This window comes from Silurus aristotelis (genome assembly GCF_946808225.1).
Source record: "Silurus aristotelis genome assembly, chromosome: 24".
Taxonomy (NCBI): domain Eukaryota; kingdom Metazoa; phylum Chordata; class Actinopteri; order Siluriformes; family Siluridae; genus Silurus; species Silurus aristotelis.
Window position 1 is genome coordinate 3,130,275 of NC_139597.1, and position 23,834 is coordinate 3,154,108.

Genomic DNA, 23,834 nt, shown 5'->3' on the forward strand with positions numbered 1-23,834 from the left:
CTCCGTTTCATTTCTCTAATAGTATGAATTATTGTTCCTATAAAAACACACAATTATACACTATATGGACAAAAGTATTGGGACACCTGACTTTTCCAGCCATATGTTCTTCCCCAAACTGTTACCACAACATTTGGAGGCACACAAATTCAGATAGTGTGACTTTTCCCTTCACTTGTGGTGGAATGAACTTAGATGTCCGTACAGCGGAGTCCCTGACTATCTTCAAGCGACGGTTAAAGACCTTCCTCTTCCTGAAACACTTAAATTAGCACTTTCCAAGTTTGCTTTGTAGAATTTAAGAGTTATATTTATATTAAGTTTGTAATTTTGCATACCAGTGTAAATTTATTCATTGCTAAAGACTCAAAGCACTTTTATTTTTACGTCTCTCTGGATAAGGGCGTCTGCTAAATGCCGCAAATGCAAATGAAAGTCAAATGAAAACACTTCAGTAAAGCACAAATACACGAAAAAGCTATTTAAGTACAGTAACGTAATACATTTACTTAGTTACAGTCCACCACTGTTTATTCTAGAGCGGAAACATTTCTTCATTTTGTCTTAAAGGGAAACCAATTAAGAGCATAAAAACCTCAAATCTCTCAAAAAAAAAATCTAAATCACTCTGAAGTTGAATAAAATCATATTTTTATTCTAGTCAAGTCAAGTCAAGTTTATTTGTATAGCGCTTTTCACAACAGACATTGTCTCAAAGCAGCTTTACAGAAAACAACAGTGAAGGTGAATGGTGTGCGTTTGTCCCTGATGAGCAGCCGTGGCGACAGTGGCAAGGAAAAACTCCCTTAGATGATATGAGGAAGAAACCTTGAGAGGAACCAGACTCAAAGGGGAACCCATCCTCATATGGGTGACATCAAAAGTTTGGTCATAAATCTTTCAACAATACAGAACAATTTGTGATCATCATAGATCCAGCATCAGCTTCTCCATGCCAGGGCCTTTAAACACTCGGCATCTACTTCTCCATGATCATCCATAGGTCCATAATCTTCACGAGGTGGGACGTGACTGGAGCTGGCCAAACCTCAGGATGCCTCGGGATGGGGAGAGAAAGAGAAGCAGTGGAGAGGAATTAGCGTAGCTGCTGTTCATGATATTAACAGCACAAGTTGATAATGTGCATGTGATCATATATTCTACACGTAAAAATGCTTCCCATTTAAGGTGGAAAAACTATTTATACACTAAAGATGAAACATGACGATGCCCCTGTGCACAAAGCCAGCTCCATTAAGATATGCTTTAGATCAGTTGAGGTGAAAGATCTCCTGCTATAGAGCTCTGATTTCAACCCTATAGAACATGATGAATATGAACACTGACTGCACCCCCAGGCCTCCTCACCTTCTCACCTACATCACTACCTGACTTTAGTAACATCCTTGCAGCTGGATGAGCACAAATCTCCCTAAAATCTAATGCAACATCATCCCAGATGAGTGGAGGTTACTATAACAGCAAATGGCTCATGGTGTTGCTCTGTTGTGGTATCCAGTGGTGGATCAAGTGCAGCGTTCCTGACTTACATAAAACTCCTCCAATTACATTTCTACTCGAGTAACACGTCTGGCTCTTGAATGAAAAGTTAAAATAGTGATGTATAAGAACTCTATAAGGAGAGAGCCTCCTCTCCTTATAGAGAATGTTTTTCATAAACTACTCCATTGCAGAATCTGGGAGACGGTGAAGAGAACAACAAGACCAACAGACATTACTGTAGACGGTGAGCATGTCTGGTTTTAAAGCATTTTTCGGCGGCGCCATTTTTACATTTATAGTTCCGCAAAAACAGTTTAGATATTTATAAAAAATTGTCCAGAAGTGTATTATGATCCTGTTGAGAACGAGTGTGTTAAAGACTTCTCTTAGTCTGGATGTCTATAATTAATATATAAATAAATAATAAAAATTAAGTTGTAGGGAGTGATATTTAAGGTTATAAATAATGTATTACAACTTTAAATAAGATCTGGAGATAATAACGCGAGAACAGTGAATCGGGGGAAAGAACAGTATGTAAAATGTGACTCCAGTAAAAGTAAGTGTCCCTTTAAACTTTCGATTGAGTAAAAGTACAAAAGTTTTTGCCTTCAAATGTACTTGTGTCCACAGTACTGTGAATTATTACAGCTATAATGTTCCTATGATCATTTTAGTTTCAAGACTTTTTACTTAATAAACTTAATTAATGCACAACATTCTATTCATAGAATATTAATGAGTCACACACTGATTGATGTCTATTACAATTATCATGAGCCCAAAACAAAACAAACAATCGCTTAATTGAGGTCACGTGTGTTGTGGTGCGTTCGAGTCTGGAGTTTCTTCATCATGTATTCCTCTCTAAATGTTCTGCTTGATGTTCAACTGATGCTGAACTGTATGTTGGTGATCAGTAGATACACAAAGCGCCGATTAGAACACGTGTAAAACAGAGCACGCGTTCGATCCTGATTGGTGGATTGCTGCGTGTTTGACAGTTTACGTTTTTATCGGTAACGGCCGATTTCACTAAACGTAGTTGAGTCAGATATTTGACTTTGAAATGTATTGAGTATAGAAAACGCACTGCATCGTAATGGGGGTCAATGATTGGAATTTCATTCCTTTATTAAGAATGTGTCTATAATAATTAGCCATCAGGTGAAATTTGATTAAAGTGATCGTTGCCGTTGATAAGCACTGATTAGATTTGTCGACCTCTTGACCCACGTGTGTTCTTGCAGGTGTTGGGATCATCGCCATCCTGAAGAGAACTCTGCATAAGGACTGTGTGGTGTTGGTGAAACAGTTCAGGCCACCGATGGGATGCTTCACTCTAGAGTTTCCTGCAGGTCTGAGATTTTAGATCTTTTTTTTTTTGTTTGTTTGTTTTTCTTGCAGCACTCATGATTGAAACACTATATTTCTGTAAATTGACACGTGTGTGTTTTCAGGTCTGATTGATGATAATGAGAACTCTGAGACTGCTGCATTGAGAGAGCTGAAGGAGGAGACGGGATACAAGGGCGAGGTGGTGGGAGTCACGCCAGGTACCACCGAGACTGGATTTCTACATCTGGTGTCAAAAGTGTGGAAACACTGACTCGTTTATGGTTTTTAAAACACATGCATGCTTCTTGTGTTTCTATGCAACAAACTTTGTAGAAGAACTTGTGCAAGAAGGAGAGCAGGAGAGATGTTAGCAGAATGCCTCACCCACTCAGGTGCTCTGAAGCTTAATGGTTTGGGGTTGTTTCGAAGCAGGGAAGGTTGGAGACTTAAAGTGAAAGGAATATTGAACATTGCTACCGTTCTATACTTCAACACCATGTGATTCCGTCTGGACCAGAACCGACTTCACCATATAATAAGACGATGAGTCGAAGCGTAGGTCCGAGCTCTGCAAGCGTTATTTAGAGAGCATATAGTCGTCTGGAGTGATATCTATCATGGAATTGCTCTGGGATGAACTAGATTGTAGAACATCTTTGGCAAGTTTTACAAGAAACAATCTGTCCAGATGCTGAGAATGTAGAATGCAGAAAACTGTTATTCATGCTAAGGCTGGATTTCTCGTTGAAAATAAAGTGGAACATTTGGACATTTATAGAGAAGTAAATCTTCATACTGTTACATGATCGAGTTTGTTGCATAAAAACAAAAAACATGGATGTGTCTCTCAAAAAACACTAGGTGTTTCCATATGTTTTACAGGCACCATATAGTAACCCCCTTTTCTCTCTCTCTCTCTCTCTCTCTCTCTCTCTCTCTCTCTCTCTCTCTCTCTCTCTCTCTCTCTTTCTCTCTCACATTCCCTCTCTCTCTCTCTCTCTCTCTCTCTCATTCCCTCTCTCTCGCTCTCTCTCTCTCTCTCTCTCTCTCTCTCTCTCTCTTTCTTTCACTTTCTCTCTCTCTCTCTCTCTCTCTCTCTCTCTCTCTCTCTCTCTCTCTCTCTCTCTCTCTCTCTCTCTCTCTCGGTCTCTCTCTCTCTCTCTCTCTCTTTCTTTCACTTTCTCTCTCTCTCTCTCTCTCTCTCTCTCTCTCTCTCTCGGTCTCTCTCTCTCTCGGTCTCTCTCTCTCTCGGTCTGTCAGTCACATGTCTGGATCCTGGCCTGTCAAACTGCAGCACACAAATCGTGATGGTCAACATCAACGGAGATGATATTGAAAATATAAACCCCACTCAGCAGCTCGGTAAGAGTCCAGTGTGTACTGTTCTTCCCTTCTTTCCCTTTCTTTTTCATGAGATAATCTTTCATTTTTAACATCAGACTTTATTAAAAGCTTGACTTACTTCTAATCACATTCTTTCTTTTTTTTGTTTGTTTTTTATTACTTTGTTTTTCAGGTGATGGAGGTAAAAAATTCCTGACTCAAATTTTTATTACATTTATAAATGCACAATTCCTTGGTTTTTGTTCCCCTTTTGGTTTTTGTTTAAACTATTTGTCCCCCCGCCCTCCTTCCCAGAATTTGTCGACGTGATTCTTCTACCTTTAGATGAGTTTCAGAGGAAAATAGACGGTGAGTATCGTTACTTTACTGTAACCACTCCAAAAGTGAATCACATTTCACATATTTTCATAAAAAAGTGCCAAAAATTAAGTAGTAGTGAACGTGTTGCCCAAGGGCCTACGTCCATGCGGTGGCCATTTTGTTTTTGTTTACAGCCACACAGCAGAAAGAAAACAACCATTATTATTATTTACACACAGTTGAATAGACACCATGTTTCCTTTCTAATTTCTATTGGTTTAAAATTTGACATAAATTTAGCATGCAGTCAAAGTAACTCTTCTGGCATTTGGGAGTATTTGGGGTTTGGGTTCTTGTCATTTAGGGACATTTGTGGTTTTATTTGTGTTTAGTGTGTGTGCAATGAATTTTTACAGAAACATTCATATCGCGGGGTGAAAATTTTTATCAAATAAAGTGCTTTGATTGGTCATAAGGTGTTGGCGAATTTTTATAAATGCACTTCCAGTTGTAAGGCGCATATATTTTAGTGACCGATTTTACTGTCAGTAATCCACCTCTAGAGGCCGCTCTCGTACTGTCCAACGCAACCCGGAAAAACTATCGGTATATATTTTTTGCGGATAGCCAATAGTTACAGCAATCGGCTACTGGTGCCTTCAACCTCTAGTCATGGATTCAAATCTTTGAACCCATTCTTTCAATAACCCTTTATCTAGGTAAAACCGGCTTTAAGACAATGTCCATTGTTAAAAGCGCGATTCAAATAAAAATGAATCAAATCGAAATTAAGTAACTAGGCCGGAGATAAAATCCCAAATTGTATTCTGGAATGGCTAATCCTTCAGAAACATGACATACAGCATGTGGGTTCTAACATTATTAAATAAATGATTGAATCAACGATTCAATTGATTTCATTCATTATATATATTTGTAATAATTGTAACTAGATGAATGAATTGTTGAATTAATACTGTTTTATTTACAAATTACTGCGATGAACACACTGTGTCACGATACGCTTGTGATCGCACTCTGCTCCTTGTCGTGCTGCATCACGTTGTCGCACCTCACCATCCTGTTGTGGGTTATTTTCCTGTACCCCATTCTAGTTTGTAATCTCTGTCTGAAACACTCATAAATAGACATCTGGTGTCACCCAGATAAGGATGGGCTCCAATTCTGAGTCTGGTTCCACTCAAGGTTTCTTCCTAATACCATCTGAGGGGAGTTTTTACCTCAGCACTGTCACCACTGCCTCGCTCATTAGGGATACATTTATAGAGACTCATTGATGATGCTAATGGGACAATGTGCATTATCAAAAGCGCTGTAATGATCACATGAAATTTTCTTATTTTCTCTATAGAGTTACTGAGGAAGGAGAAACTCATCGTGGATTCCAAAGTGTACATTTACGCTATGGGAATGTCCCAAGCCTTCTTTAAACCCAACGAGCTCCCGGTGCTCAAACAGTGAGGCGTTAAAGGCACGAATCCTCCCACAGTTATAAGCCGTACAGCACAAATAATACAAGTCTAAAAGCTGTCCATGAGCTGCTGAGAATGTTTCAACAGACCTCTAAAGTTTAACACATTACTTGAACATTCCTTACACTAACTGCACTGGGTAGAAAGTAGGTAAAGTCTATTAATAGTGATAAAAATGTATAAGAATAAAAGATTTTAGGACCAAATAAAGACGTGGCTCATAGAAAACTGTCAAAATGGCTGATTTGTTATCCGCTGCTTCCGAGCTTGGGATGATCAAATCTGTATTGAGTTTATAGTACTGTTACATAGAAATGCAAAAAAAAAAAAAAAAGTAAATTGTATTAACATTTGTCTGAAAGGTTGTTTTTGTCTTTTATTTATAATTTTTATGTAAAAAAAAATTTTTTGTTAATTTCCCCCACCTGTAAAAAAAAAAAAAAAAAGTGGTCTATACTCTCCAGGTGTTCCTGTTCAATTGGACGGTGAGGGAACTTTACTTGATTAACGCACATACCTCAGAAATCAGACAGAGGGCGCTATTACACAGGTTTTTTTTTTTGTTTATTTTATTTTATTTTATTTTTTAATAAAAAAAAAATCTCCCCAAAAAAAAAAAAAAAAAAAAAGAAAGAAACATCAGGGTTGTTTTGAATTGTAGCTTTTAAAAAGATATATACAAAAAAAAAGTGCAATAAAACAGCCTGCTTTGATTGTCAGGAAAAATATTAATTGCTGGGGGTGAACTAATTGTCGGGAAAAGAAATAATTATCAATAAAAAATTTATTGAAATCCGGAAAAAAGAATAGACATGGCAAAAGTATGATGTGTATATATGAATTATGCTTTAGACTGTTTATTAAGTTGGAGGAGGACCGCCCAATGAAACACGCACACACACACACACACACACGCATCCGGAAATAAACATAAATGAAGGAGTCACAAGTACAGCAGCTCAGAGTTAGAAAATGTGCACCTCGGGGCAAAGACACTCCTGTTAGCTTCAGAAACACCACATTGGATGAAACTCCTTGAAAACAATCTCCACATTTATTACTTCTTCCTCCACCGGTGAAGAGTCAGGAGTTTCTTCATCTCTTTAGAAGACCACCGCAGTGTTAATCATGGGGAGAAGAGGAGCAACACACACAGATCAAGATTTCAGTTTTGTCAGTCCTGTTGTCAAATACTTACTTTTCTTCTTCAACACGATATTTTGGGTGAGTCTGTTTCTGAATCTGTTCACCTGAGTAAATAAGTAATTCATCTCGAGTCTAGACTTTATCCCAGAAGGGCCTAAACCTGTCCACATGAAGGGCCAAAAAAAAATCAAACCTGATTGAGTGGATGTTTTATATTCAAATAAATATAGCCTTTGTTTCTCTCACTTATCTTTTTATAATATTTAAAAACAAACACAAATCATGACCCTGTACTCTATTAAACTAGTGCAGTTTTATTTTCAAAGTTTTCTAATTCAATAAGTTTATAGCAAAATGAAATCCCAGACCGTCCTATTTATAGTACAATAAAGTTTAATTCCTGATAAATGTGTCCAATCTATAAGCAATACATCCATGTGCTGGTTACATCAGTAACCTCTAATGATGAGAGACATGAAACTGGTCCTTATTTCACTAAAGCTTTTCCAAACCAAGCTGCTTTTCTGAGGCTTGTTCAAGTTCATCACACTGAAAGTCTGCACACAGAGGGTGGGAGTGCCAGATGTTATTTCAGCTTAACAATAGAAACAACAAAAGTATATTAGAAATGAAAATCTTTGACAATTGCACCTTTTTTTTATTCGTTCTCTAAACCAAAGCTCAGCTCTTGGGTTCGTTCATCTCTTCCTTATACAATTTCACGTGCGTTCTTATGTTTTCCACTGGAGATTATAAGTGTAATATTTGAGCACACATGAAAGAAATACTATGAGGTGGTTAAGATGTTGGACTTCTGATCACAAGGTTGTGAGTTTTAATCCCATCACCACTAAGCGGTCACTGCTGGGTTCCTGAGCAAAGGTCTGAATGTTGTATGAATGAGATAAATGAAAGTCTCTCTGGATAACAGGCAAATGCCTTAAATGTAAGAAAAATGTGCCATTGTGTGATTTGTCTCATGTGGAAACTTTAAAAGCTTTAAGAAAATTTAATGGAAGTGCAAATGAATAAGAAAAAACAATGCACAGGACATCAGGTGTGAATATTTACATGCACCAGGGGTGACATTTACACCACTTTAGTGTGGAAAGTGTGGGTTTCTTTCACTTCCTGGTATAAAATGATTTTAGTAAACTTCAGCATGACAAATTATAGTTTTTTACCTTTTAGCGTGATTTTTATTTATTTATATTTTTGTTTCATCTTAAGTGTAAAAACGACGTTTTTAACACCTTTAATTGGAAATGTTTTCATTTCTAGTATAAGCATATCATTTGATTTATATTTTTTAATTCCTTTTGTTTTTACAGATTTTTTTTTTTGCCATTTTTACCTTTTTTTTTACTTTTTGTGTGAGAGAATTTTTTTTCTTTCCTTTCTAATATAAATGTTACTCCTCTAGTATATTTTTCACCTTTTAGTGTAAAACGTGATTTTTCTTTTTCATCTACTGTATGTTATAAGTAAGACGAATAATTCAGTTGTTTTTCATGCTCCTTTCCCACATAGATGACAAGTGGTTTTATTTACCACAATATATTTCACATGATCACATACGGCTTATAGAAACACAAGGGAAAATCATGATTGTCTGTGAAACGTGATTATTTCTTTCCCTCATAAAGCCCAAATTATTGTTTTGTCATTCTTTTTTTCCTTATATATATACCGTATTTTTCGGACTATAAGCTGCTACTTTTTTCCCACGCTTGGAACCCCGCGGCTTAAACAACGAAGCGGCTAATTTATGGATTTTTCCTGGGGGTTTTCCCGGTTTCACAATCTTTAAAGCCAAAAAACTGAGCCCCATAACATTAGACCAATGAAATTGCGTAACAGGTTCAGGTGAACCAATAAAACTCTTTATATTAAATCAGACGTGCTCCCACTGAATCAGACCGCACCACATCATAAATATGGATGATGTTCCTCTGACGCTTGACCTGCCGCTCACTCACTAACTCCAGTTGCAACAGAAATCATATAAGCACAGACAGGTTTCCAAAACTCGTGCTTTTTTATTTTTCTTGGTAACAGCGTTACGGGCTAGTCAAAGAAACTTGAAATGAGATTTAGAAAATAATAATTGAATCATCATTAGTGTTGAAAGAAGACTGTAGTGTAGTCAGGTATTGATGTAGGTGAGATGAGGAAGCCTGGGGTGCAGTCAGCCTGAACAAAATAAAATCATCCCAAAGGTGTTCTGTAGGGTTTGAGCTCTATAGCAGGCTACTCGAGATCTTCCACTCCGACCTATATTAATCATATCTTCATAAAGCTGGCTTTTGTGCAGATATGCATCGTCATGCTGGAACAGGTTTGGGTTCTTTGATCGTTCTCACAATCTCTGCTGTTTCAAAGTAGGAAGTGGAACTTTACCTGTTTGACCATCAACAACAGCAGCTTGATGCACACAGAGAAGCGTCCCAGTGCTGAGAAAATATAAGCACTCTTGTAAAGCTGCTCGACCAATCGGATCAGTCGACTGGAACTATGTTTTCTCATGAGAATGAACCATGGCACCTTCCAAAGCAGCTTTTAATACTGTAATAATTCCTAAAGCTCTACATTCAATTGGATTCATTTTTATTTATAGAGCAAAGGGGGAGAGAAAGAGAGAAGAAGGGTGACAGGAAGAGAGAAATAAGGATTATTGATCATCTATATTTAAAGAAGTAGATGGAAACCCTGCAAACTTCCCGAACCATCTAGACACGTACCAGTATCAATTGGATCCCACTTCATGTATAGTTTGGACACTGGATCTCCTTGAGTGTTTAAAGGCTCTGGCATGGAGAAGCTGGTGTTGGATCTGTGATGATCTCAAATGTTGAGCTATTTTATGAGTTGCTCAGTAGCTCCTGGTTTTATAACCACAAATGACTGTATAAGACTGTAGAAAGAACATTACTTGTAATCTTACACTCCAGTACTCATGTTAGTTCTCACTCTCCAGTGTTCTGTAGTGTTTAAAGACTATAATCACACTCTTGATGTCACCCAAATGAGGATGGGTTCTCCTTTTGAGTCTGGTTCCTCTCAAGGTTTCTTCCTCATAACATCTAAGGGAGTTTTTTCTTGTCACAGTCGCCACGGCGACTCATCAGCGATAAATAAGTTCAGCTTAACTCTTAAATTCTGTAAAGCTGCTTTGAGGCAATATCTGTTGTGAAAAGCGCTGTAGAAATTGACTTGACCTGATTTATATTATAATCTATTAATTCAGGAGCAACTTTAACGGTGTGTTTGACAGGGAATAATTTATCTTTTCCTGCCTGTTCAACATGTCAGTGCTTGTTATTGTAAGCCGCCGATGTCTCTTTGTGAATATATGCAGAGTATTCCAACAAACGCCCAACTTCTTGGAGGAATGCTGAAGTGGAACAGGGTGATATCAGGGAAAGATGAAGGTGCTTCACCCAGTTTATGCACTTTTAACTCGAACTGAGGTGTCTTCAAGGAAGCGGAATCAGCGAAATGGACACACAGAGAGACAAATGTATTTTAAATCTCTGAGTCAAATGTAATGCATTAATCGAACTTTATATGAGTTGTAACAAGGGAAAGAGAAGTTGCATGAAGGTATGTAGACTTTTCAGAAACATGGCAAGACTTAACTTGCTTAAGTCTAAAGGATTCTGAGTCATAAAGAAACCTCGCACTAAACAACTACAGAGCTCTCCAATCAAGTCCTTGCTAAAATTAGTTGCTTCTAAATGTTGTCTGTTGGAAAGAATTAGAAAGTATAGTTAGCAAGAACCAGGAAAATGTCAAAATAACTGTTATACAGACCTAACTAATTATTATACATACAGTATGTCACAAAAGTGACAACCAATAACAACAATTTCAGTATCTTCTCATTGGACAATTCTAGAAAAATGAAACTTGGATGTATTTTAGAGTCAATGTGCAGCTTAAATAGCCGTATAGATTTACTGTCCTCTGGAAAGATCTCAACATACAGCCGTTATTGCCTAAATAACTGACAAAAAAAGTGAGTACGCCCTCAATGATAACGTCTGTACGTAGGTGTAACGAGGCTACACGTCCTATTTATCATGTTTGTGTCTGCTTGACAAGACCATACAGAGGGGATTGGTGTATCTTGTATTAGAGCAGTTTAAATTTGGTGCTTTGAGTTCAATTCTCTCACACTACAGAGGATCGTGAGGACGGTTGAGAAGATCATTGAAGTCTCTCTCCCCTCTATCATGGACATTTAAACATTAGATTTGTATGAGATTCATTCAGCCACAAGAGTGTTAGTAAAGTCAGGTAGATATGTAGGTGAGGTGAGGAGGTCTGGGGTGCAGACATCGTTCACATTCTTCATGTTCAGTAGGGTTGAGGTCAGAACTTTATAGAACCTATGTAAAGCATATCTTTATTGAGCTGGCTTTGTGCACATTGTCATGCTGGGACAGGTTTGGATTTTGTAGTTCAAGTGAAAATAACATTTACAGAAAATGTACGTTCCTTTTCACTTCCTTCAGCATGACAAGTTTACAACTTTATTTTTTCTTTCTTTAGATTTTTGTTTCATCTTTAGTGTAAAAATAGTTTTTCATCTTTTCAACTTTTTTCATTTGTAGAATAAAAATATGATTTTATTCACTTTTAGAGTGATTTTCAATTCAAGTTTAAGATTTGAGGTTTTCTTTAATTATATTTTAATGATATTCTTTTATTTTTGGCTTCACCTTTAGATGATATGCACAAAGGTTTTTCCACCATTTAATGTGAATGTTTTTTGGGTTTTTTTTATGTTCACCTTTAGGGTAAAATATGTGATTTGTTTTTCATCTGCAGCATTATGCACTTAATAGACTTATAATTATACCGTAATTTCCGGACTATTAAGCGCACCCATATATAAGCCGCACCCACTAAATTTGACAAAGATTTTAATTTTGAACATAAATAAGCCGCATTGAAACTAATGAACTTTACCCAGGCTTCAACGAAAGTCAGTGTCTGTTACACGGTGTAACGGGTGAAATATGTTGTGGCTCCTTTAAGAGCAGAGTGGCATTTTGGGAACAGCCTGCCGCCGCTTTTTTCCGGTATTTCTGCATGTGTGCAAGACCGAGGAATATGTCCTTATTATTTTCTGATGTTCATTTTAAACCCGTTACAACGGCTTGTATCTAAACAGTAGCCTACCAAGAAAGTCATTGTCTTCCTTCTTCCTTTTACAACTATTTCTCTCGGGAGTTTATCTTTTGGCATCGTCGTGCGTTTAAAAAAAAAAAAACTCAGCTCAGAACACAGGTGAGGTGCTTTTTTTTTTTTTTTTTTTTTTTTTTTTTTTTTTTTTTTTTTTTTTTTTAATTTACATTCGGAAATTTCATTGGTCTAATGTTATGGGGTTTAGTTTTTTGGCTTGAAGTTTGTGAAACCGAGAAAAACCCAGGAAAAATTAATAAATAAGACTTCTTTGTTTAAGCCGCGGGATTCAAAACGTGGAAAAAAAGGCTTATAGTCCGAAAAATACGGTAATTGCTTTTTTATATATATATATATATATGTATATACTTGTCATGCTGGATCATGTTTGAGTCTCCTAGTTAAAGTAAAGGGGAAATTTCATGCTACCGCCTACAAAGACTATACAATTGTGTGCATCCAAATTTGTGGTAACAGTTAGGGAAAGAAGCACTGGCTGGGAAACGTCAGGTGTCCCAATACTTTTGTCCAAGTACTCTTTTTGTCCAAAGAGATTTGTGTTTTGAAATATAGGAAGTAAAAGTCAAATGTAAAATCTGATTAAGAATAATATAAAAGTATCAGAATACAGTGTGTGAAATCAGCGTGATGTGTGTGAACATGTTTGTCTTGTGTTCAGTGTGGATTTTCTCTTTTAGAGAGCTCACTGTGAGGTTTCAATGAAATGAAAGCCGCAGTAATGTGATACTGTGGACCTGTAAGAGCGGCTTTGTACTCAGGAACCTGGATGAAGTGAAATGTGAAAACAATGAGAGTTGTCTATTGCTACTCGAACATTTATGCAAAAAAAAAGGCTTACTTTGGAATAATCTTAAAGATCTGATAAACACATTTCACTAATTTAAACACAATTTTTTCATCAATGAAATTCTGTGAACTGCGTTATGATATATATTGTAACATACGTTGGATATGAAGTCTGCTTTGGTGTAGTCTGTATATAGTATGAACTTCTTCAGCAGTTTGAACTACAGGAAATCGTCTGTTGGATCGGACCACACGTTCCAGCCTTCGCTCCCCACGTGCATCAGTAATCCTCGGCCACCCACGACCCTGTCGCTGGTTCATCACTGTTCCTTCCTTGGAGCACTGTTGATAGATTGTTGATAGATACCCTAAACAGACTCACTTATAAAAATTACCTTAAAAAGATATCCTTCATTAAGACATGTTTTCTAATCTCATTATTGGGGATTGTGGTACCGTCACTTGGATGTGGATGCTAAGTGGAAAGTGGTAGCTCCACCATTTTGGAAGTTTTAGTTCCACCATTGGGAAGTTTTAGTTCCAATATTAGGAAGTTTTTGCTGCACCATTAGGAAGTGGTAGCTCAATGGGAAGTGATAGCTTCACCATTGAGAAGTTTTAGCTTAATTTCTGTAAAGCTGCTTTGAGACTATATCTGTTGTGAAAAGCGCTATAGAAATAAACTTGACTTGACTTTTCGCTCCACCATTAGGAAGTGGTAGCTCAGTGGGTAGTGGTAGCTTCACCATTGGGAAGTTGTAGCAGCACCATTAGGACGTTTTTGCTGCACTATTAGGAAGTGGTAGCTAAGTGGGAAGTGGTAGCTTCACCATTAGGAAGTGGTAGCTCAGTGGGAAGTGGTAGCACCACTATTAGGAAGTGGATAGATGGAACAACTCTTAAGTCATTCTGGATAAGGTTGGCTACCACATGCAATTACTGTAAATGTGATTGTGTTCAAATGGTTTGTTTTAAGTTCATGCATATTCAGTAATCCCCTTCAACTGCTGGCAATTGTTACACAAAAGTGTTACACAAAAATGCAAATCTGGTCTTATTATATTTAAGTCCTGTCACAGCACTGGGGTACAGGGTCTTTTCAAAATATTTATTCAACACTGCCATTTTTATGGTGCAGAAATTTGAACGAAATCACAGACTGGATAAACTGATCTATTTCCTTTCTCTTTCAATCTTCCATTAGATCATCTCAGTGGTGCTGATGTCCATCGGTGTGTATGCCAGAATAAGTAAACATGGTGAGACGATTTTCCCGAAAACCAACCAGTCCCTGTTTCAGTGTTTGTCCATTTTTTGTCTACGTATCAGACTGTGTTAAACGAGTCTAAGATACAACCATCTCATTTTTATGTATAGACATGGCACTGGCCTGTTTGACAGTGGATCCCTCCCTTCTGCTGCTGATCGTTGGAGTTCTCATGTTTTTCCTCACGTTCTGTGGCTGTGTGGGTTCTCTCCGGGAGAACATCTGCCTCCTGCAGACGGTCAGTTTTAAAACCTGTCCAAAACAGATTCAGCAACTGGTCTCAACTGACTTTAATTTTACATCTTCATTACAGAATATGCGCATTCTATAGAATATAAAAATACATTGGATGGATAAATGTATACATGAAAGACGGATGGGCAGACAGATCAATAGATGGAGGGACAGACAGATGAATGCATGAGACACCTTCAATAATTCCAACCAACACAAATGGAAGCAAAATATGAATAATAATGCTTGGATAGAAGGATAAAGGAGAGATGAAAAGGCAGATAGTTGGATGGATGGATAAGTAGATAAACAGACAGGTGTATGGATGGATGTATGGATGGATGGATAAAGAGGCAGGTGGAGAAACTGAATGGATGGACAGGAATGGATGAATGAATGGATTGATAGACAAATAGTTCAACAGAAATTCATCAAACTTTTTCAACCCCAGAAATGAAGCAAAAACATTAAAAATAGATAAATAGACGAAGGGACAGACAGACAGACAGACAGACAGACAGACAGACAGACAGACATAAAACTACCAATGTAAATCAAAACATTAGAAATAAGTCCTTTTGCAATTAAACCAACTATGTGTCTGTGTTATGTAGCAGATGTTACATCTAAATTTGTTAAATAACGTGTAAAAGTTTTTGAGAGAAAAGACACAGCTTTTAAAGGTGAAAATCCTGCGTGAACACCAGTTCTGTCTGCTCATAAAACGTTTGTTTTTGCCCACAGTTCTGCATCTGCTTGACGATCATCTTTTTACTACAGTTGGTTGCAGGAATTTTAGGGTTCGTCTTTGCAGACAAGGTAAATTTGACTTTAAAAATCTTATTTATATACAGTGAGGAAAATAAGTATTTGAACACCCTGCTATTTTGCAAGTTCTCCCACTTAGAAATCATGGAGGGGTCTGAAATTGTCATCGTAGGTGCATGTCCACTGTGAGAGACATAATCTAAAAAAAGAAAAAATCCAGAAATCACAATATATGATTTTTAAACTATTTATTTGTATGATACAGCTGCAAATAAGTATTTGAACACCTGTCTATCAGCTAGAATTCTGACCCTCAAAGACCTGTTAGTCTGCCTTTAAAATGTCCACCTCCACTACATTTATTATTCTAAATTAGATGCACCTGTTTGAGGTCTTTAGCTGCATAAAGACACCTGTCCACCCCATACAATCAGTAAGAATCCAACTACTAACATGGCCAAGACCAAAGAGCTGTCCAAAGACACTAGAGACAAAATTGTACACCTCCACAAGGCTGGAAAGGGCTACGGGGAAATTGCCAAGCAGCTTGGTGAAAAAAGGTCCACTGTTGGAGCAATCATTAGAAGATGGAAGAAGCTAAACATGACTGTCAATCTCCCTCGGACTGGGGCTCCATGCAAGATCTCACCTCGTGGGGTCTCAATGATCCTAAGGAAGGGTAGAAATCAGCCCAGAACTACACGGGAGGAGCTGGTCAATGACCTGAAAAGAGCTGGGACCACCGTTTCCAAGGTTACTGTTGGTAATACACTAAGACGTCATGGTTTGAAATCATGCATGGCACGGAAGGTTCCCCTGCTTAAACCAGCACATGTCCAGGCACGTCTTAAGTTTGCCAATGACCATTTGGATGATCCAGAGGAGTCATGGGAGAATGTGGTCAGATGAGACCAAAATAGAACTTTTGGGTCATAATTCCACTAAACGTGTTTGGAGGAAGAAGAATGATGAGTACCATCCCAAGAACACCATCCCTACTGTGAAGCATGGGGGTGGTAGCATCATGCTTTGGGGGTGTTTTTCTGCACATGGGACAGGACGACTGCACTGTATTAAGGAGAGGATGACCGGGGCCATGTATTGCGAGATTTTGGGGAACAACCTCCTTCCCTCAATTAGAGCATTGAAGATGGGTCGAGGCTGGGTCTTCCAACATGACAATGACCCGAAGCACACAGCCAGGATAAGCAAGGAGTGCCTCTGTAAAAAGCATATCAAGGTTCTGGCGTGGGCTAGCCAGTCTCCAGACCTAAACCCAATAGAGAATCTTTGGAGGGAGCTCAAACTCCATGTTTCTCAGCGACAGGACAGAAACCTGACTGATCTAGAGAAGATCTGTGTGGAGGAGTGGGCCAAAATCCCTCCTGCAGTGTGTGCAAACCTGGTGAAAAACTACAGGAAACGTTTGACCTCTGTAATTGCAAACAAAGGCTACTGTACCAAATATTAACATTGACTTTCTCAGGTGTTCAAATACTTATTTGCAGCTGTATCATACAAATAAATAGTTAAAAAATCATACATTGTGATTTCTGGATTTTTTTTTTTTTTAGATTATGTATCTCACAGTGGACATGCACCTACGATGACAATTTCAGACCCCTCCATGATTTCTAAGTGGGAGAATTTGCAAAATAGTAGGGTGTTCAAATACTTATTTTCCTCACTGTGTGTATATATATATATATATATATATATATATATATATATATATATATATAAAAACATTTGGACAAGCCTGTGAAATTCTGGAAGAATATAGTCTGGTCAGATGAGACCAAAATTGTACTCTTTGGATGCCATACTACACACCATGTTTGGACAAATGGCACTGCACATCACCCCCAAAACCCCATACCAACAGTTTGGAGGTGAGAACATTATAGTGTGGGGCTGCTTTTCAGCCAACTTTATATAATTGAAGGAAGTATGAATGAAAAAAAAATGTACTTGATAAGAATCGGCTGCCATCTACCAGGATGATGAAGATGAAACGAGGGTGGACATTTTAGCAAGATAATGATCCCAAACACACAAAAACTCTCAGTTGGTTTCAGAAAAAGAAAGTAGAGCTGCTAGAAAGGCCCAGCCATTCATCTGACTTGAATCCCATTAAAAATCTATAGAAAGAACTAAAGATCAGAGTTCATAGAAGAGGCCACAAAACCTTTAAGATTTGATGAGGATTTGTGTAAAAGATTGGGCCAAAATCACACCTGAGCAATGAGTGCAACTAATTTTCCCATACAGGAGGCGTCTTGAAGTCGTCATTACTAACAAAGGCTTTGATTAAATACAACTTAAGTATTAAATACGTCGTGTTCAATACTTTTTCTTGTGTTATTTCACACTAATACACTATATTTATACCAATATTAAAGTGTAATAATCAATTAGTCATCTTTATCCTCTAAACCCAACAGTCTAATTTAGTTGTCTTTTTTTTTGTATCTTGTTTAATTTGATCACGTCTCAAAAAACGTAATTTACAAGAAGCTATTATATTATATTGTGCCATATTTTTGTGGCTACTCCTCCTTAAAGCGAGCAGAATGTTATCTAAGCCGCCATGTAGATCTTTAGCGTCATGACATGCATTCTCTGAACAAATACGATGTATTCAAATACACTACATGAACAAAAGGTTCTGGACAACCCATTTGCTGTTATAATAACTTCCACTCTTCTGGGAAGATGTTCCACTAGACATTGGGGAGTTCTTGTGGAGATTTGTGTTCATCCAGCTTCAAAAGTGACTGATGTAGGTGAGGCGAGGAGGCCTGGAGTGCAGTCAGTTTTCTAGTTCATCCCAAAGCTGATCAGGTCAGAGCTTTATAGCGGGGCCTTCATGGAGCTGGCTTTGTGCATTGTGGATTTGAAGCACTGTCATGCTGGAACCCAGATTTGGTTTTTCCAATTCAAGTGAAGGGAAAGTTTCATGATACAGCATCCAAAGACATCATGTACAAAAGTTTACCTCCAACTATTGTGGTAAACCAAATATGTCTGGAAAAGTCAGGTGTCCCAATACTTTTTGTCCATGTGGTGTATTATATAAGTTTCAACATTGATAGAAAGAAATGTCCATTAATAAATGTATAGAGAAATCAATGCTAGTTCAATAAAAGTTCTTCTAATGTCCATTAATAAATGTATAGAGAAATCAATGCGTTCCCTGTTGGTCACTTTGTATGTGGATTTAATATTGATGGTATAAATGATAAATTCACTGGAAAGCTTTAAAAAGAAACCCATAAAAGTTCTTCTAACTGCAGTCCTGTGCTTTACAGGTGCGCTATAAAGTGACTGAAATGATCGACAATGCAATCAGACATTACCGAGATGATCTGGACCTACAGAACCTTATTGACTTTGGACAAAAAGAGGTTCCTATTTTTTTTATATTACTAATATATTATCGTGTTTTTCGGACATAGCTGTTTCAACTAGGAGATTCTTGTTGCTTTGTACTAGTTTGACTGCTGTGGTGGGGTTTCTTTCATGGACTGGTCAGAGAACATCTATTTCAACTGCACAAAGGAGAACCCGAGCCAAGAGAGCTGTGCTGTTCCTTTCTCCTGCTGCCTCATCTCTAAAGACGAAGTGAGCAGAAAAGCTACGAGCTAGGAAAAATGAGTAAAGGCCTATTTTGAGGAGAACGGATTGAGTTATAATAACCCAATTATCCACTCTTTACAAACACAGTGTTCAGAAAAGCATCACAGATTTCAGATTTTTTTCTAACTTGACCAGATAACTTCATGAATACGTGTTTCTATTAAAATTTCTCTTGATTTTGCGCTTATGCATGTATATTGTATCTGTAATCAGGTATAATCATTATGTTTTTGTTTATTTCTTCCTCACAGGCTCTAATAAACACCATGTGTGGATATGGAATGCAGAAGCTAGAGATGATAGAAGCCAGTACTTTCATCCACACCAACGGCTGTGTTGACATACTCGTCAACTGGATCCACACCAACCTGTTTCTGCTGGGAGGCATAGCACTGGGTCTCGTCATCCCTCAGGTACGGAGCTTCCTCTGGCCAAAAAATAGACATAGAAATGATAAAGTGGTGATGGTAGGAATTGATTAGGTCTTTGGCTTACTGGTCAGGTGTTTAAGCCCCAGCATCGCCAAGCTCAAACGCTTGGGCCCTTGTGTAAGGCCCTTAACTATCTGTGCTCCAGGGGGGCTGTATCACGGCGCTCTGACATCACTGGGTTATGCAAAGAATGAATTTCACTGTAATTTATGTGAGATGAAGTAAAAAGCCCGTTTACCTTTAATTATTTCTCGTTAAAGTTGCTTGTTCCGTCAATCTAATCATATTATCAACAGTTATACTGAGACTGTATGCTTTTGGCTTTATGCTTTATATATTTTAAAGGCATATTATTTATATATATATATATATATATATATATATATATATATATATATTATGATTGTAAACTCATCCATCCATCCAACCATCTATCCAACCATTCACACAGCCATCCATCCATCCACCCATCCAGCCAATCATCTACCTTATCCATTATTCCATCCATCTTTCCACTTATCCATCCATCTATCAATTCATTCACCTGTCCATCCATCCATTCAGCCATCCAGCAATTGACCTATTCATCTATCTATCCATCCATCTATCCATTTATTCACATATCCATCCATCTATTCTTCCAGCCATCCATCCATCCATCCACTGACCTTTCCACCTAACCATCCACCCATCTATGTCTATCTATTCATCCATCTGAGATTCTCTCCAAAGGAATATATCTACTACTAATTAGATTTACAGTGAGAAAAATAAGTATTTGAACACGCTGCTATTTTGCAAGTTCTCCCAGTTAATAATCATGGAGGGGTCTGGAATTGTCATCGTAGGTGCATGTCCACTGTGAGAGACATAATCTAAAAAAAAATATTCAGAAATCCCAATGTATGATTTTTAAACTATTGATTTATATGATACAGCTGCAAATAAGTATTTGAACACCTGAGAAAGTCAAGGTTAATATTTGGTACAGTAGCCTTTGTTTGCAATTACAGAGGTCAAACGTTTCCTGTAGTTTTTCACCAGGTTTGCACACACTGCAGGAGGGATTTTGGCCCACTCCTCCACACAGATCTTCTCTAGATCAGTCAGGTTTCTGGCCTGTCGCTGAGAAACACAGAGTTTGAGCTCCCTCCAAAGATTCTCTATTGGGTTTAGGTCTGGAGACTGGCTAGGCCACGCCAAAACCTTGAAATGCTTCTTACAGAGCCACTCCTTGGTTATCCTGGCTGTGTGCTTCGGGTCATTGTCATGTTGGAAGACCCAGCCTCGACCCATCTTCAATGCTCTAACTGAGGGAAGGAGGTTGTTCCCCAAAATCTCGCAATACATGGCCCCGGTCATCCTCTCCTTAATACAGTGCAGTCGCCCTGTCCCATGTGCAGAAAAACACCCCCAAAGCATGATGCTACCACCCCCATGCTTCATGCCCATGGTGTTATCGGGATGGTACTCATCATTCTTCTTCCTCCAAACACGTTTAGTGGAATTATGACCCAAAAGTTCTATTTTGGTCTCATCTGACCACATGACTTTTTCCCATGACTCCTCTGGATCATCCAAATGGTCATTGGCAAACTTAAGATGTCAAACGTTTCCTGTTTCCTGGACATGTGCTGGATTAAGCAGGGGAACCTTCCGTGCCATGCATGACATGTGCTGGTTTAAGCAGGGGAACCTTCCGTGCCATGCATGATTTCAAACCATGACGTCTTAGTGTATTACCAACAGTAACCTTGGAAACGGTGGTCCCAGCTCTTTTCAGGTCATTGACCAGCTCCTCCCGTGTAGTTCTGGGAAAAATATCGGCTTCCTTAGGATCATTGAGACCCCACGAGGTGAGATCTTGCATGGAGCCCCAGTCTGAGGGAGATTGACAGACATGTTTAGCTTCTTCCATTTTCTAATTATTGCTCCAACAGTGGACCTTTTTTCACCAAGCTGCTTGGCAATTTCCCCGTAGCCCTTTCCAGCCTTGTGGAGGTGTACAATTTTGTCTCTAGTGTCTTTGGACAGCTCTTTGGTCTTGGCCATGTTAGTAGTTGGATTCTTACTGATTGTATGGGGTGGACAGGTGTCTTTATGCAGCTAACGACCTCAAACAGGTGCATCTAATTTAGAATAATAAATGTAGTGGAGGTGGACATTTTAAAGGCAGACTAACAGGTCTTTGAGGGTCAGAATTCTAGCTGATAGACAGGTGTTCAAATACTTATTTGCAGCTGTATCATACAAATAAATAGTTTAAAAATCATACATTGTGATTTCTGGATTTTTTTTTTAGATTATGTCTCTTACAGTGGACATGCACCTACGATGACAATTTCAGACCCCTCCATGATTTCTAAGTGGGAGAACTTGCAAAATAGCAGGGTGTTCAAATACTTATTTTCCTCACTGTATATGTGTGTGTGTGTGTGTGTGTGTGTGTGTGTGTGTGTGTGTGTGTGTGTGTGTGTGTGTGTGTGTGTGTGTGTGTGTGTGTGTGTGTGTGTGTGTGTGTGTATAGATAGATAGATAGATAGATAGATAGATAGATAGATAGATAGATAGATAGATAGATAGATAGATAGATAGATAGATAGAAGACAATGTACAAGCAGGTCACGGTCACACATTTGTAAAAAAAAATTATAATTCAGCTTTTTCAGAAAAATATTTTAGTATGGGAAATGTTTGAAATAATCAGGGCCGGCCGAATGCAAAAGTTTGCACACCCCTGGATTTAAAAACAAGACATACATTCAGAAAATACATATGTTTATCACATATATTTACATTATCCAGGTTTCCTCTTATTTAGAACGCCGTGCACGGCTAAAGCAAACTCTCAAACATTATTTGAACTTAAAGAAATCTAATTCATTGTTCGTTTTTCTCACAGCTGGTGGGAATCCTGATCTCTCAACTCCTGATTAACCAGATCAAAGATCAGATTCAACTACAGGACTACAACCTGCAGCACCTCTCGGACCCATGGAGCTGAACGTACTATTGCAAACATCTGCCGCTCAGCTTGGACAACCCTTAATACACTCGGGATAAAGCTAAACTTAAAAACATGCTGTAGACATAATGTGTCCCTATATAACAGGCATGTCCAGAGATTTTGGAGTTTTCAGAAGGATGGAAACCTCAGGTGATCATTACATTTTATGAATTATGTCTTTTTCTATCAAAGGCAACCTGAGTACTTTTGTAGGGTGAAAACAAAATCATCTTTTTATGTTGTAAGGCAACAGATTTGGAAGCTTCTGATATTAAAAACAAACAAAAAAAAAACGATTGGTCGACCGATAGTGGATTTCAGCAATACCGATCGCTAGTTTGGATCATATTTGCTGATAAGCAATTAATCAGCGGATAGTTTTTAAATGAATACTGGATACATAAAACTCCTTAAAAAAAAAACCCCATTATGAAAATGTTCTAAATGCAAGAAATATGAATATAATAATTATATTCATAAATATTGAGGAAAATAAAATACATGTTTTCAAACTGAAACAGAAAGTAACACTAAATGAATAAAAACAATTACATCCAAAATAAATAAAAATAAAGAAACTTCAACAAACAGCACGTGGTGTCAGTGATTCGCCTCTAGAGGCCACTCTCGTACCATATGATGTTAACCTGGAAAAACTCAGTATGGATTTTTGCAGATAGCTAATAGTTCCAGCAATCAACTATTGGTGCTGATTAATCGGCATAATCGATGAGTTGCTGAGTGTTCCTTAGCCAGAATTACTGAAACATGGACACCTAAATTCAGAAAAGGAAATCATGTGAAAACAGAATTTCAGGGATGGGTTCAGTGTGCTGGATTCATGTACACTTCGATCGATCGATCGATCGATCGATCGATCGATCGATCTATCTATCTATCTATCTATCTATCTATCTATCTATCTATCTATCTATCTATCTATCTATCTATCTATCTATCTATCTATCTATCTATCTATCTATCTATGTTTCATGAAGAACATTTATAAAAGCCATCATTCTTCATCCTATAAGTAGGAGTGATAATCTACAAAATCAGAATCTTTTCACACATCCAAAAGATTTATGTTTTTTTTTTTTTAAGGCTAGGATGTGTGATACTTTGTGTATTTAGATATGTTGTGCTCTTAACATGAACTTTAAGTTCCTCCGATGTTTTTGATAAAACCCCTGAGGAAGACATAAAAACAGAACATAAAATCTTCTGATCTCCAGATCTGTGTGACTGTGATGTACACTACCCAAATATTATATACATGAATTATGACATTTGTGAATTTAGTTTCCCCAGAAAACATGGTTTTCCTCCTATACACAATTTGTCAAATATTTTCCGAAAGATCCTGA

At 37.8% G+C, this 23,834-nt stretch overlaps 2 protein-coding genes across 2 annotated transcripts in view; both read left to right on the plus strand.

Annotated features, from left to right (window-relative positions):
* Window positions 1–6,339, plus strand: part of nudt5 (nudix (nucleoside diphosphate linked moiety X)-type motif 5) — a 7,310-nt gene extending 971 nt beyond the window's left edge. Inside the window, 6 exon segments of the mRNA XM_083528065.1 lie at window positions 1,695–1,747; window positions 2,754–2,861; window positions 2,964–3,059; window positions 4,102–4,217; window positions 4,482–4,533; window positions 5,858–6,339. Of these exon segments, the coding sequence (XP_083384191.1) occupies window positions 1,695–1,747; window positions 2,754–2,861; window positions 2,964–3,059; window positions 4,102–4,217; window positions 4,482–4,533; window positions 5,858–5,967 (535 nt within the window). The 3' untranslated portion in view covers window positions 5,968–6,339.
* A 546-nt stretch (window positions 6,340–6,885) lies between these two features.
* On the plus strand, window positions 6,886–23,055 carry tspan33a (tetraspanin 33a). Its single transcript, XM_083528047.1, has 8 exons — window positions 6,886–7,202; window positions 14,326–14,380; window positions 14,499–14,626; window positions 15,367–15,441; window positions 18,702–18,797; window positions 18,886–19,014; window positions 19,281–19,442; window positions 22,363–23,055. Exons 1-8 carry the CDS (start codon window positions 7,107–7,109, stop codon window positions 22,462–22,464), a joined length of 843 nt encoding a protein of 280 aa, XP_083384173.1. The 5' UTR covers window positions 6,886–7,106; the 3' UTR covers window positions 22,465–23,055.
* Window positions 23,056–23,834: the final 779 nt, after the last annotated feature.

Bases quoted from the DNA above. Each gene is read 5' to 3' on its own strand.
- tspan33a (XM_083528047.1), top strand. From the start codon at position 7,107: ATGGGGAGAAGAGGAGCAACACACACAGATCAAGATTTCAGTTTTGTC. The intron at 14,381-14,498 runs GTGAGACGATTT...TTTTATGTATAG, and splicing joins TGCCAGAATAAGTAAACATG to ACATGGCACTGGCCTGTTTG. The intron at 15,442-18,701 runs GTAAATTTGACT...TGTGCTTTACAG, and splicing joins GGTTCGTCTTTGCAGACAAG to GTGCGCTATAAAGTGACTGA.